This window comes from Cydia fagiglandana, chromosome 21 (assembly GCF_963556715.1).
Source record: "Cydia fagiglandana chromosome 21, ilCydFagi1.1, whole genome shotgun sequence".
Lineage (NCBI taxonomy): Eukaryota > Metazoa > Arthropoda > Insecta > Lepidoptera > Tortricidae > Cydia > Cydia fagiglandana.
Window position 1 is genome coordinate 14,524,043 of NC_085952.1, and position 16,624 is coordinate 14,540,666.

A 16,624-nucleotide genomic window follows, 5' to 3' on the forward strand; every position below is an offset into this window, starting at 1 on the left:
ATTGTGCACCACATAATGAAATATTTTTTTATACAAAAAATAAAGCCGAGTTAGTATTGCCGATTTCGTTGAAAACAAAATTGCCTAAATGTGACGTCACACAAGGTGGGGAGGGATATGCAAAATGTGACCAAGTGTGACAAGGAGGGGGGGAGGGGTCAAAAAACCTAGAAATTTGTGTGACGAATTTCTACCCGATCTACCCGGTTTTAATAACTGTTGGACTGCACAGATTAGGCAGTACATAAATGAGACTCTATCTTGTTTGGTACTAAAATTACAATTGTATTGGGCAGATTATTAACTAGTTTTAGCACTTTTGTCAATCGCACTGTCACTTTTTAGTATCTGAGACATAAAAACAAGTGTGTTTTAAAAAGAAAACTAGTGCCTGCGCTAAATCAGGGGATTGAGTTGATGAGCCGACACCACCACCAGGCTCCGTTTAGTAAGCCGTGGTAAAAAACTGGAACAAAAGGGATTCAAGTATCATGACCTTTAGTGTCGTACTATAATCACGTGACCAGTGTTGTCAGCATAGCAAAAACCATAAAATAGCACTGGCGCGCCCTCAAATCCCACGACTCTTCTCTTTCCGCACAGACTCTAACGACGCTGATACCTTAAGGTACAAAGGTAAAGACCGATGGAACTTCACAAGAGGACAGTCGCCATATGCGTCATGCTCATGTCACGTCCCCAACGTAGGGATTTTTTTGTGGAATGCCCCATTGGCTTGCAGGTCTTATGGCTCCTCTACACGATGGGCCAACGCCGGCCACCCCAAGGGACGCAACCATGCGGTAGAATGAGATAGCAATATCACTTGCTCCCTCTATCGCATGGGGCTATTCATAAATTACGTCATTTAAAATGGGGGGGGGGGTCTGGACATCGGATGACGGTAGCATGAAGTAGGAGGAAATGGGGTCATTTAAAGCATGATTTTTGGATGATTATAGGGGTGGTCAAAAATTGTCAAAAATCGATGACGTAATTTATGGACAGCCCCTAAATGCGTCCCTTGGGGTGGCCGGCGTTGGCCCATCGTGTAGAGGAGCCATTAAGTAACTAAACTGAAATAAAAAATGCACAAACATCTCATATATTGTATTTACATAATGTTACAAATACAATCACGTACAGGTACACTCTAACCGAGGAGACGAGACACCGAATACGAGGAACATCGAGATCTTTGACTAGTTTAGGAGCGGCATCCATTTTGAAATATCAACACGGGCTATAACCGCGAAAATCGAAGTTCGCAAATTGCGGGGATTTTTCTCTGTCACTCCAATTACGCCTTCGTTGGTGTAAAAGAGAAAGATCCCCGCAATTTGTGAATTTCGGTTTTCGCGGTAGCCGCTCAGAGGGCCTCCCGCGAACCACGTTCGACGTGTTGCCTCCGTGTCACATTTACGTACGAATTTACAAGTGCGACAGAGAGGCAAGACTTCGAATGTGGTTCGCGGTAGGCCCTCAGTTTCTGATTGGCTATATGCGAAGTTGGTGACGGGGAAATCAGTATTATAACCTCTAGCCGCCCATACGTCAAACCTTGCCAAGCAAAATGAAATTTTATTGTGTCAACACAAAGTTCAAATTAGAATGGAACAGGAGACCTTTTTATAGGTTTCTGGCCGGCTAGAGGATATTCTTTGGGGGAAATACAAGCGACGTCGACGCACGAGGTGGTGAAAAAATGAACATTAACCTTTTCGACGCCGTGTCAAACACAAAAGTTGTCACTCAGACGCCCCGTCACCGAAGTGTCAAAACTGAAATTGAACTTTATGCATATGCACGTAAGTCTATATTGCTCTGTGGTCTGTGACCGATTAATCGGTCGTTGGCGTTGAAATCCGCGGCGCGGATATATCGGTCATTGGCGTCTAAAAGGTTAATGGGACGACATCTTCTTGTACTATTTCGAATTTGCCATAACTGAGGGGCTACCGCGAAAACCGAAATTCGCAAATTACGGGGATTTTTCTCTGTCACTCTAATTACGCCGTCATTGGAGTAAAAGAGAAAGATCCCTGCAATTTGCGAACTTCGATTTTCGCGGTTGCAGCCCTGTCCTATTATAATAGCGGATGGTGCTGGAGCTAACGTACAGCGTTGCATGAACAAGATATTTCCTTTGGCAGGATTGGTCCTTAGGACCCAGGGATGGATTCAAGAAGTGGAGCCACCGAGATTTATGATGTAAATTTTTAGGGGGGGGGGGCTCTCAACTTCATCTTGATATCTGTATCATTTAAGCTACTAGGCCAAATTTGGTATCGTTTTCTTATAAATCGGGGGTGCCGAATTTATTTCTGATATCATAATGACACCATTCCGAAGTAAAAATACATAAAATATGAAAATAATACTTTTTTTTAAATTCCTCTTCACGCTTAAACTGCTGAACCAATTTCATTCAATAACATAGCAAAAATTTAATCTCAAAAATGATCCCTTAAGGGTGTGAAAAGGGAGGAGGAAATTTGTATGGAGATTCAATAACCGCTGAACCGATTTAGATAAAATTTGGTATAGAGATAGTTTGAGTCCCGAGGAAGAACATAGGATAGTTTCTATTCCGAAAAAAATACCTTAATAATGAAAGGCAAGGTGTAGGATTGTATGGGAAATCAATAAACGCTGAACTGATTTCGATGAAATCTATGTCTACATCTTTGATTTAGTTGAAAATGATACTAAACTTGACTTAGAACCTAAACTTAAAGAATTATTAACCTCAGACGTCGCAGACGCTTAAAAACCCCCCCAACCCCCACCTGCAGCAAAAATCTGGGTGGCTCCACTTCTTAAATCCATCCTTGGGTCCTAAGGACCAATCCTGCCAAAGGAAATCACTTGTTCATGCAACGCCGTGGTTGACCTTTTTATGCTCTGAGCAAACACAACTATAAGCAACATATCTTTCCCACAACCACTAGGGCGGCGCCACAGTCACGCACGAAGCGAATACATTCGTGTCATGGCTCCTCTTCACGATGGGCCAAAGCCGACCACTCCAAGGGACGCATTTATGCGTTAGAGGGAGCAAGTGATATTGCTATCTCATTCTACTGCATGGCTGCGTCCCGTGGAGTGGCCGGAGTTGGCCCATCGTGTAGAGGAGCCATCAGGCAAAGGCAGTTAAAAAAAATACGTAAAAGATTTAAAGCTAGTTAGACGGGATAGTCAAAGCAAATATAAATTAAACATCTTTATTACCTATTTTGTGCCAGGCTCCATCTTTTTAATTGTTACTCATAGGCCGTTATATAGGTACCTAATTAATGTTTATTCTGCTAAATATTCTATTTAGGCTTCACGGGTGTAGTATTTTATTTTTATATTTTATCTAACAAACCGGTAGGTATATTAATAAAACTAACGTTTCAAAATTACAACTAGACTAAAAAAACATGGAAACATAACTGGCTCCTTTTTGGGAATCGTCTAAAAGTATTAGGTATCAAACTTTTGTAAAATATTATAATTGAAATTATGGAAGTGAACCGAGTCCGTAAAATTATCCTTAAATTGTTTATAATCTATTTTATTCCAAATTGATCTGCAAAGAATTAAAAAAAAAACATTCTGAAGGGAAGTTTGTCAGTTCAAACAAGAGTGGTAAGTACTTAGGAAAATTTAAAAAAAAAACAGAAGCTTTAAGATGGCCGCCAGCCGAACGATTTAGTCACGAGGTTTTCTTTTTTATCTTTGCAGATCCATTATGGCTCCTCTACACTACACGATGGGCCAACGCCGGCCACTCCAAGGGGCGCATTTTTGTGTTAGAGGGAGCAAGTGATATTGCTATCTCATTCTACCGAATGGCTGCGTCACTTGGAGTGGCCGGCGCTGTCGTGTCCTTTACAGGTACAGTCAAGGAATTTAAATTCCGACCCATTTCGTACTTTGTCACAGTGACAACCGTATGAGGTCTCTAGCGGCTTTCATATTGATTGTCACTGTGACAAAGTACGAAATGGGTCGGAATTTAAATTCCTTGACTGTACATAGTTTCAATATGGATGCCACCTGTCTTTCATTAAAATCTAACACGCCAATTAGTCCCTCCGACAAACACACAATAAATATTTACATTATATATTTTTATAGCTATAACAGTCTTTAGTACAATACAAGAGTCCATCACCTTCACTAATATTCACTATTGTAAATTAAGGCCATTTTAGAAGAATTAGATAAGCTCTTTAGCATCTCTCTCTCTTTTTGTCCCTGTTGATTCAGAGCCTAAATCCAACTCGACTTTATCTCATCTAATCAACTCTGCAAGATCTTAGGTAATCTTTATTATATAGGATAGATTATGAAGTCTCGATTTATTTATTTTCTTACTCGTTTAATATTTAACCACTTGTCTAAATTCACGATTTTTGATCAACACATATGAAAAGTGGAAGAAGCTACGTTTTGCGATTACTTTTCTCGACTTTTCTATAAAATAACTGTGTATCTTGCGTAAATTAAAATTGATATTCTATGGCTGCTTCAAAATGGCTTTTCCTATGGCTTCTTGAGACAATTTTTATGTGGGGCTTCAAATCAGAAATAAATTGAGTTTTCTAGGTCTCGAAATTCTTTTTTTGGTTCACTATGATACTCAGTTGTGTACAGGTTTTTATCAACACCACCAACACAAATTTAACTTTTTCTTTTCAGCATTCACTATTGAGGCACGGGACAAGTTTTTGCTGCTTATATATTTATAACAATATTTCTACAGCCAAGTAGTTCTTAATTGGTTATTCGGGCTTTCAATTTTTCACATGGCTCTGTTTTATTGACACGTCCAGCTTTTCAGCAATTTAGAGTCCTGATTTAAGCCTTTATATGATTTCGGTTTTGCCAAATACCAAAAGTATTTTAGTAATTCGTAGCTTTTCTGTAATACCTAAAAATTTCAGAGCTCAAAGAATTTTTGCAGCTTATGACCATTAATTATGGTATCTTCGTTCTTTGTTAATTATCTGAGGCACTAAGAGACTCTTGAAGGAAGCTTTTAGTAGGCCGTTCCACTGGAATGATGTTGGTGTAAGAAGCTATCGGAGGAAGGTGACGGCTCGCTGTCCCTGCTAGACACACGCGACGGTAGCCTGGAATTGGGGGTTTTGCCGTCGCGGGGTTTGACGTCACCTTAAAAGAAACAAATTGTAGTCAGTAAAGCAAGAATAAATGTGTCGACTATGTTCAGGCAGCTGAAGCAGAAGAATTTTTGGATAGCTAATGTGAATCTGGTAAATGAAGCTAGAGAAGATCTTAAACAAGGTTTAGTTGACTGAGGTAACAGATGATCTGATCAAGATTGCAGATAATCATTAAATGGAGGCAGATCCTTGAGGGAGGTCATGGCTTAGCATTGATAATCTCTTTGTAGACTGTATGAAACTGTCTGACAATAATAATATTATATCAACCAACCAACCAACCAAGTCACCAAGCCAGACGACGCAACGGAGCCACGCTGTTACGTCGTCGCCCAAATCTTATGTTTAATTTGTCTTTGGTTTTTATTTGTAGTTTCTTTGTATTGTATTTTTTTTAGTTTCACAGTGCCTTGGTTTTACTGTAATGCTGACAATGCTGCGTTACTTATTTGACTAATATAATAAGTAATTTAAGTTCTGGGTGGTGTCTCCGCAAGTTTGGTGGTGTACACACCGTTATTATCTTGTCAATTATTTATTTGAATTAATTTGTCTCCCTGTAGTTGGCAAGCGGCAAGTTCTTACCGTAAAAGTATAAAACTTTGCCCACCGCGTCATAAGTTCAGTAAAGGTGAAATAATTTAAAAGTAGTTACAGATACACTTTCCGAAGAAAGTGCTGCTTAAGTTACTTCAAAGTTTTATACTTCTACGGTAACTATTCAGATACTGTCCAATACCTGTCATTGCTCGCGCTATTAGAGATATCCTGGTCTTCTAGCGAAGTCTCGTGAGGTTTGGGCTCGGCGCGCCGCGCGGAGCCGTCCGACTGCCGCCGCGCGCCCGCGCGCCCGCAGAAGCACTTGCAGATTATACGCTTGAATGCGAACCTGAAAATATAAGAAAAAATAATTCAATGTGCATAAAAACTAAGTTTTTTGCCACGGTAATACAGTTCACAAATATCCATAACTATATTGAAATAATAGCTTTTTGATAGATACGCAACTAAGCGACAAAGGCTGTAAGAAATCACTAGAACTAATTTTAGAAGTAACTGATGAGAGAAAGTTTCTCTCTATATTATGGATTTGTGAATTTTTACTTGTTATATTTCGTTGTTATGTTTACTGATATTTTTTTAAATGACAAAAGTATTTGTTGCAGATTTAGCTCAAAACCACAAGACAAAATGCTTGTAGGATGTATTTTAGTAAACAATGTAAATAAATAAATCATACCTAAAGTCCTTAGAAAACAGTGCATAAATAAGCGGATTAATAGCCGAGTTGCAGTAACCCAGCCAAAACAGCACGGAGAAGATGATGGAAGGCACGCAGTCCCCGCAGAAGGCCCTTACGACGTACACGCTGAAGAATGGGAGCCAGCAGAAGACGAAGCCTCCGACGATGATGCCGAGGGTCTTGGCTGCTTTGGTCTCCATTTTGAAGCGTTTCACCTGGAAATAGAGGAATGCTGTTGGTATATATAAACATAATAAATTAAATATTCATGAATTACCGGAGATATTAAGGCAATGTCTGGTGATAGTGGTGATCATTTCAAATCGATTAATCATCGGAGTTTATGAATATAACCTTAGTGGTGTAAGAAAAGCAGAGTAGAAGGATGGTGGAGTAGAGGATAAAATGCCCATAAATTGAACAGATGTGGTTCCAAAAGTTACCAGGTCCATTGAAGATTGATTGGGATCAGTGGTGAAGTGAGTTACTTACAACAAGTAATCATATTCTTTAGATTACACTCGTTTATGAATTAACAACCTAGAAGGAGAAACGATAGTAATTTGTGAAGAAACTTACTTGAGCTTTTATATTCCTCTTCCCCATTCTTCTCGTGGCCCTAGGCTTGTCATCGAACTCGTCGTACAGCGGCCCCGGGGCCAAATGATGTGGCGGTCTGACTCTCAGTCTGCTTTCAGTCAATTCTCTGTGAAGGTTTCAATTGGAATTTAGTCAAGTGATTAGTATTACAAAGAGTGAATAATATTACATTCTAAAAGTTTAACGTAAAACATAACTTACATTATCTGTGTCAGATATTTCAAAGTGTTAAAAATATGAAATAATTAATGGACGTTTTACAAACACTATATAATTGCAGAGTGAATTACATGTGTGATTGGTTAACAAAATCATCTCTACAAACGTCAATAAGAATAAAGTGTAAGTATAGGTATGGTAAAATTTTAGCAAATTACTAGTGAAGTAACGCCAGAATAGTATATAAATAATGCCAATGATAAAGTAAGAACAAGCAAAAGTAACATGAATAAGAAAGCAAATGATGAAAATGATTACAATGACGAAGATTCTGGTGTAGATGATGATATCGATGAACATGATGTTGAAGTCGATGAAGATGATGATGATCGCGAACCTGCCGTCGCGCTCGTAGTGAACAGCGTACAGCGAGGGGCTTGGGGATCTACTGGGAGACCGGGAGTTCTCGTGCGTCTGACAGATCTGCTCTGACGACGGGTAGGAGACAGAGATTTTGACTTTTTCATGCGCTCGACGGGCACTGGAATGTCTGGAAAAAACGACAAAAATCTTAATGCCTGGTATCTGAAGGCAAAAGTATGGTTTAATAAATAATTCAAAAGTTAGGAAACTAGATGATCGGACACCATCAAGAAAATTTGTGGCTTCACGCAGAGTATACTTCACATGGCCTGTGATCGGCCACTTAAAAACTATGAAGCTTAGCTTAGAAGAAAAACTATGAGTTAACCTTCTAAGCCTGCAGATGAGAGCAAAGCAGTATTCGTTGTAGAGATTCCTGGGAGATCCCTTAACTAGCATCGGCTTTGGATCTGTTTGGTTTTGGATTATGGTTAATTTATGTACCTTCTAAGTCTCTCGGGGCTGGCACTGAGCGATGTACTCGTAGAATGATTAGAGGCTGTAGACAGAGGAGATCCATGAGGCCGACTGGACCCCCGCCCTCTGTGGATCCGTAGCGTCAGTCTGTTGTCGTCAAATCTGCTGCCCATGCCTTTACCTGGAATTTTTTGTAGATGGTCTTTAAAGTTACTATACATCATAAACAATATACTTTTGGAACTGTCCCTTTAAAAGTTTGTCGACCTTTTTCCTACCGCTTTAACAAATGTCAATAAAGTAAATAATGAAGTGACACTGGTGCAATATCATTATATTGCTCCATTAGTTGTCATTATAAAGATAATACAAAACCTCGAAGGCCAAATCGGCCAGTATGAAACTAAAAACAACAACATAGAACTTATAGTGGTCACGACCCTCAGACACTATTATACAACAGAAGAAATTATTCTACACATTAATATAATCCTCACCTTTGGTAGTCCTAAACCCTTGGTTAATCGCCTTGGTAGTCCTCACAGCGGCCTTATAAATCCTCCAATAGAAGAACAGCATTACGAACATGGGGATGTAGAAGGAGCCGAGAGCGGAGTAGACGACGTAGCCGGCGTCGTTGGTGAGCTCGCAAGTCCAGGGGCAGTGGGGGTTGGGGGCCCAGCCGTCTTTCAGCTCGGCTTCTTCAGGCTATGAAAAAGTTTATAGTAAGAATAAGCTATTATTTATTCGTAAACACAAACGCTAAAGATGAAGTTCTAAAAATATAAACACAAACGCTGGCAGCCTGGGTACCGGTATGATCGTGCGATTTTCAATCCCGAGTTTAGGATGCATTTGATATTTACCAATCGGTTTTCGGTAAAGGAAAACATCGTGAGGAAACCGGACTTTCTTCCGGATCTTTGTAAGGTCAGATTGCAGTGGGTCAACAATTAAATTAAAGTCTACCTATAGTAAAACTTGAACATTTTTGATCTAGTTCCAAGAAAACGACATCTGCCTATTTGATTGTTAGAATTTTGTGGTTTTTTTTTTGGGAACATCACGAATAAATTACTTTATTCTTATTCTAACAAAAGCTTTTATGTAGAAAAACCGATGTTTATTCATCTATTTACTTCTAAAAGAGTCAAACTTTTCCAACGCGACCCACATCAAGAGTATATTTAGAGCAAACAAATTCAGGAAACAAATAAGTGTCAGGATTAAAAGTACCTTAATATATATGTCTGCCTGAAAGGGTCACCGTGTGAGGGTCAATTAGTAATTTTGCATCGCAGATGTATTTAAATAGACAACCCAAACAGATCTACTACGCGTATTTGCAATTATACACGGTGTAACATGAGGAAACCGAATTATTTTAACAGTGTATTCCTGATCATATTTAGAGACAAAATTCTTTTGACCTCAGAAATGCGTGGTTAAAATTATTCGGTTTCCTCATGTTACACCGTGTATTCAACATAATTTTAGAGAAATTCTAAAAATGATATTTGGGCTATGAACAAAAATACTGTCTTTGATGTTTATTCGTAGGTATATTATTTTTTCACATTTACCTAACATAGATTAGGAAATGAGGACACCTGCAAGATAAGGAGTATATCAGAATTGATAAATATTTTAAAGAAAAGTGATGGTTAATACCTACATATTTTGCCCCTGATTATAATAAAAACATAGGTTTCTCTGCCATCAGATAGTAACATCACTACATCATTGACGAAAAGAGGTAGCAAGCTTGGTTCTTATACAAATTCATGCACGATACTCGTACAAGGCAAATTTGGCGTAGAACGTAGAAACGCGACATCTATCTAAACAACTGTCTGTTTTTTACACCATGATGATACTTCGATTAAACACGAATAGTTGCTAGAAGCTAAATTGCTACGAAGCGTTCGCAAAACCAAAAGGCAGCTTCACAAACTCAAATAGCCCTTTATCGCAAATGGTATAAGGTTCATTTTCAATTGAAAAGTAGACATTTGATTTGCCTTATTACTTATTAACACTTGACATTCGGTCTGGCACCTGTCTAATCTTACCTATATTTACAACTACTACAATTGTAAAGCTTACGACATTGAATTAGAGTGTATTTTTGTTTGCATTATTGTCTTCTTCAAGTGGTTCTGCTGCCTTAGATTTGGGAACTTATTTAAATACATGCGTATTGATTTCTCGCCTGATTGCGTTGGAAGGTTTGAGTAATACATCAATGGAAGCCTTAATTATGCATGGAGACGTCAGTTGGCTAATTTCGTGACTGACATTGACGTCAGTTTGTTACAAGTGGACGTGGGATGTGATTTGAATGTCATTTGAGTCTACTTACATTACATTCCTCAAGATTGCCACGAACTTTCATTGTTAATGTCTTTATAAAAAGATGTTATAAGTACTGATTTTAAATATTGGGTATATATTTTTATTGGATAAAAGAAAATACATCGTACGAAAGGCAGACGAAATCAGACCTGATAATTATCTGATCTTATATGAAACTTTAGTAGGTCTGATTTTGGTCTTATTGGTTAAAATTGTTCTGTCAGATAAAATTTTATTATTTTTTCTACACGAGTAAGGAAATCTATCTTAGTTAAAAATAAACTACCTAACAGAATTTACATGTGAATTAAAGAAATTTTTCAATTAAATTAAAATACCTACGCCAAAATATACAGAACGGCTTAACTGGAAAGACTTTAACAAATCAAAAATTAGCAGGCTTGTTCTCGCAACATATTGCCAAGGTAAATAATTATAATAATATAGAGAGCAACACTCACAGGATGAGACATCTGGCGTAGTAACTGACACATAAGTCCCTACTTGAGCCATAATTTTGCGAATATGGCTAAAGGGGTCTCTCTAATGTATATTTAGAGATGCGGGCCTAAAGTGATGGCGGGGAAGTGCAGTTTTAAGGTAAATGGATTTTAAGGTAACGGGATCAGTGTAGGAGAAGGCTTTAGGGTTTAAAGCCGTTTCTTTTTAACTCAAGCGGTTTATATATATGTGAGGAAAAAAAATATGACTACAGATGGCAATTAGGGCAAAAACAATCAAAGTTATGTGATAAGAAATAATAAAATGAAGCATTGATTAGCGTTTTATGTTTGAGTGAAATATGAATGGAAGATGACACCAGGACTTATTAATCATCACCAACTGTGTACCCCCAGAAAAAAGATCGTACATTATGCATCTCTATTTCTCTGAGGTATAAATATATAGGTACCTAAGCAGCATGTTAATTGTGCTGAACCTACACCCAGCCGCGAAATTGCATGGCTAATGACCACTGTATAAATGACTTCATTCATAACGTGTACATGCAATTTCGCTGCATTCCATTCCTAAGATTTTGATAAACTGACCTTCTTATCCTTCCATCCGACCAGCGGCGGGAAACAGATGACAAACGATAACACCCACAGCCCAGCTATCAGCGCCTTAGCTCTCTTTCTACTCATGATGCTAGGGTAGCTGACGGGACGGGTGACGGCCACGTAGCGGTCGAGAGAGATGGCGCAGAGGTTCAGTATGGAGGCTGTGCACATCCACACGTCGACGGCCAGCCAGACAGAGCACCAAACACCGCCGAATATCCATATCTGGAAACATAGATAGAAAAATGTTTAATAAAATAACTATTTTCCAATACAAAGAAATAAAAATGATCCCAAAATGGAACCCTGCGGGATACCACATATGAATCTGAAATCAGTAGATTCAGTAGTAGTTCAATTTGACGTTTCGGTTGCGGATACTAAAAAAATGAAGCAAGTACACCGTGTCAAAGCTTTTTATATGTAAGTCTATTAAGATTCTAGCAGAGAGTGACGTCGCCTGCGCTAACGCTATCACCTACTGGTGACATTTCGGTGGCAACTGATGCACTATTATTGGACCATTACTGCTGTAGCGGTAATACCGTCAATTTCCATAAATAAATAACGTTCGCCGACGCATTACTGCCGCGATTATGACATTTACTTAATTCGTCACTCATTTTATTAAGGAAATTGATAAATACAGCGACCGCGTCAAGGCTGCATTAGTAATGTCGTAACAGTAATGAAGTTGCAGTTGCCATGCGAATTTCACCTTAATACTCTGTAGCACCATTTCACACCATTTTGAATATCGCAAGGTTATTCTATCCATAAATCAAGTTAACTAGTTTATCTACACTACAAATACATGGTGAGTCACTATTTTTTTTTACAAGCGTTTAATAAAGATCCATCTATTTGCATACAATTCCCATATTAACTTTATTGTTACCAGCAATTATTTTTCAACTCCGTGAGGTACAAGAGGCATAATCAGCAAATCTATTTCAGATATTGAAACCTCGAATGCCTCTGAAGTATCGTAACCTACATATTTAAATTACTTAGAACAAGAGCGACAATTTAACTATATCATGTAGTACAGTATGTAGGCCGTAGCAGAGAAAGGGTTAATGGGAACGGTACAGTCAGTGGGTGGCAACGGAGCGTTTATCCCGGAAAGATATGCAAATGTTGCTCCTACTACGGGAATGCGGGAAAACATTTTGATATGGCTTTATTTAGATCATCATCATTTCAGCCTATATACGTCCCACTGCTGAGCCTCCTCTCATGCGCGAGAGGGCTTGGGCTATAGTCCCCACGCTAGCCCAATGCGGATTGGGGACTTCACATACACCTTTGAATTTCTTCGCAGATGTATGCAGGTTTCCTCACGATGTTTTCCTTCACCGAAAAGCTAGTGGTAAATATCAAATGATATTTCGTACATAAGTTCCGAAAAACTCATTGGTACGAGCCAGGATTTGAACCCGCGACCTCCGGATTGAAAGTCAGACGTCATATCCACTCGGCCACCACTGCTTGTCATCACCACTGCTTGTTATTTAGATCAGTTAATAAAATATTTACAAGATACCTACCTATAGACCTACATACCTAGAACATGGTCAAATAAAAAAAAACAACAGATTGCACTCCGAGACTGCCGGCAGAAGTAAAAACTCAATGACATTGTAACAGTTTTTCGATCAGGTCACGTGTCCGTCTTACGAAGCGTCTTACGTTCTCGCGAGGTTAACATTTTTCCCCACCACAAAAAATGCACAGCACCACTAAAGAAGTTACCACTTTAAAAAAAACAATTTCAATTGAAAGCTAAGGTCTAAAAGCCAACGTTTATCCTCCAAAGTTAACGCATGTCCTATTGTAAATCACACGGCACTACTGAAAAGTGTCTTCGATTACTTATGCTTATTTAAGCAATCTGAAAGTGATATCTACTTTTTATGTTATTTTATTGGTGCATAGTAAAGACGTTTGCCTATTATGCTTATGCTTAATCTGTATGCTGATATGGCAAACTACTTTGGGGCAAAGAACACTACAGTTATCATTGATTTGCAAGTAATGTTTCAACTATCATTTATTTCCTGCAGGAATCATATTAAAATCAACTAATATTCTACATAGCTTAACATAAAACTAAGGCATAGATTGTAACTATGAAATCCATTAGAGACATCAGTAAAGAAAAATCTAGATCTCGCCCATTCGACTTACATTAGTACTGGCTCGTACAGGGCGACAGTATGTTGGCGAGATTAAATTTAATTAAATTAATATTGCCACACGGCTCCTTGGATAATCTGTGCCGTGTCAGGCCAGGGTGCTTTATGTTTTAAAACAGGTACAATCGATGCTACAAATATGTATACAATTCTAAGCTTAAATCGATTGAAATAAGGTGAAAAGTGTATACATATTTATCATTTTGATGGTAAAGTAGGAGTTGTTATTAAGCAGGGGATATTACTTGTTTATATTCTGATATAAAGTTATGGCTTTTGCTTTTTATTGTAGATATTATTTGAATAAGGTTCTTTAAGGACCTACCGTAAACAACCCATGTTACCAGTTAAAAATATTTTAATTTTGTTAGGCCTGTTTTACAAGTAAACCTTCCCTTTGGAGTTTTTGGACTTAGGTAGCCAATACATGAATGAAGGTTTCCTTTAATAAATTAGTGCCCGTATTAACTCGTTCCCGGGTTTTGAACCCTGGGCTATAACCGCGAAAATCGAAGTTCGCAAATGGCGGGCATTTTTCTCTGTCACTCTTATTACGCCTTCATCAGAGTAAAAGAGAGAGATCCCCGCAATTTGCGAATTTCGGTTTTCGAGGTAGCCCCCCTGATATCCCTGACAGTAATTCGAATAACACATGACGCAAACACCCTTCTCACAGTGGAGTGAAAGTAGATGCAAAAGATAATAAAAATTAAATACATTTATTCGATCACAAAACATGTACATACAACTAAAGCAAAAAAAGGTAAGTAGGTACTTACATTAAGTGTGTATCATGAAATGGACCCAAGTCAGTATAATTCTAGCTATGAAACCAGCGTTGGCTTTATTTGGTGATGCCACGACGGATAACTCATAAACAATTTCCCATTCGAGAAAATTCCATTCAGTACGTATTCGTACACATATTCGCACTCAATCATTCCTATATTTTCAGACCTAAAAACAGAGTTCCAATAGTCCGCTAAATGCACTCAGCGAGGGCGAAGTTGTGAGTGGGTGGAGTGGACCACTCAACTGGAGATAGTCCATATTCGCACTATTTTAGGAGTTTTTAAGCTAACATGGTCTATTTACATTTAATCAATTCAATTTATTTATTTAATAAAGATTACAATGATCTTATTTTTGTTAGTACATTCTTAAACATAATGTTAGTAGGTACTTATGTAAAAGCTATATTTCATATCATAGTCTACGTAGTGTACATAATAATATGTATTTGCTCATCCTATTCGTATAAGTACATGTAGTAACAGTTCGTCTTCAACCTCGCTCGTCTCAAACTAAATTAAATCTCGCCAGAAACTTGGCCAATTTGTAGCGTAGGTAATCTCGTTACAAATATTACAATACTCGCTGTTACTGCAAAGTAAATAATGTCAGTACAGTTAATAAAATTAGTTTCTTGAGTTTCAAAGGCTCGGTTAAAATTCATATGGTTTTTGTTAAAGCTCCGTAGGTTCGTGTTCTTCCCGTCATTTATAGGTAAAGAACTATTTTGTGCATTTTTTTTCAAAATTTTTGACAAATTTTAGAAAAATTTATTCGGAAATAAAGGGGAGTGGGGGGGGGGGGGGGTAATTTCTTGGCTATTTTCTTAAATTACTTCTAACCAATGTATTTTAAAACTATAAACAAATATATATTTGGAAGTCTCAAAATGAGTTCTTTCATTTGATATATAACACGATATAGTTTGTACAACTTTATTTTTTAACTTTCTCATTTACCTACCCCCAAAGATGGACATGTTACGTAAACAAATGAATTTTAAACATGGAGGCCACCATTTTTATAATTCATTTGTTGACGTTACATGTTCATTTTTGGGTCACTAATTTACATAATATATGTGTACCAAATTTCAACTTATTGGTCTAGTAGTTTCCGAAAAAATAGGCTGTGACAAACGGATAGACAGACAGACAGTCGCACGAGTGACCCTATAAGGGTTCCGTTTTTGAACCTAAATGGAATAGTTCCCTCAAAAATAAAATTGCGCATTTTTAGCAATATTTTTCATATTTTTAGCTTTTGTGCATAAATTGTCCCATTTTTTTAAAGTGCGTTTTAGACCCGTTATTGATCACAGGTCACAGGATCGGTCGGTTGAATTGGACGTAGCCAACAGTCTGCAATGTAATTAAAATCGCATGCTAGTTCGCGCGCCGTCTGAATTAGCCCATAAGGGTAGTTATACACTCCATTAATCATCTGGTAGATGAGTAGACAACCAGACAGATAACTGTGGTATTATCGCACTAGATCTAGATCATTGACGTCATTATGACGCCTGTAGTGTAGGCTGAGAGGCAACCATGGAACATTGAACTAGTAGGTTAAGCGCGACTGTAATGTATATTTGATGACATTGACATTTGAAGAAAACTACTCATAAAGCTTAAGCGGTGGATAGATCTGTCAGTGTAAAAACCGGGCAAGTGCGAGTCGGACTCGCGCACGAAGGGTTCCGTACCATAATGCTAAAAAAAACAAAAAAAAAGCAAAAAAAAAAACGGTCACCCATCCAAGTACTGACCACTCCCGAAGTTGCTTAACTTTGGTCAAAAATCACGTTTGTTGTATGGGAACCCCATTTAAATCTTTATTTTATTCTGTTTTTAGTATTTGTTGTTATAGCGGCAACAGAAATACATCATCTGTGAAAATTTCAACGGTTCGTGAGATACAGCCTGGTGACAGACGGACGGACAGCGAAGTCTTAGTAATAAGGTCCCGTTTTACCCTTTGGGTACGGAACCCTAAAAAGTAACGCTTTTGGTTGAAGAAATGTCACTAATTGACACGGGCAGATCAGTGTCATATCAAAAACAGATCGGGAACCAATAACTAAAACTCGAATCTGCTTGTAAGTTAAGGTTGAGTTGAGAGTTGCTTGTAAGAGTGAATTGCAAAAAAATTTGTACGTAATTAAGCGCAGTTAAGGTGTGATTAGTCTTAATTGGTTCA

General features: G+C 38.1%; 1 protein-coding gene across 1 annotated transcript in view; it reads right to left on the minus strand.

Moving 5' to 3' along the window:
- Positions 1–1,095: 1,095 nt before the first annotated feature.
- Positions 1,096–16,624, minus strand: part of LOC134675168 (octopamine receptor Oamb) — a 188,569-nt gene continuing 173,040 nt past the window's right edge. The window contains exons 4-11 of the mRNA XM_063533353.1: positions 11,424–11,660; positions 8,514–8,724; positions 8,044–8,197; positions 7,574–7,726; positions 6,997–7,123; positions 6,415–6,632; positions 5,914–6,063; positions 1,096–5,163 (exon numbers count right to left, since the gene is read on the minus strand). Of these exons, the coding sequence (XP_063389423.1) occupies positions 5,160–5,163; positions 5,914–6,063; positions 6,415–6,632; positions 6,997–7,123; positions 7,574–7,726; positions 8,044–8,197; positions 8,514–8,724; positions 11,424–11,660 (1,254 nt within the window). The 3' untranslated portion in view covers positions 1,096–5,159. The remainder of the gene's footprint in view (positions 5,164–5,913; positions 6,064–6,414; positions 6,633–6,996; positions 7,124–7,573; positions 7,727–8,043; positions 8,198–8,513; positions 8,725–11,423; positions 11,661–16,624) is intronic.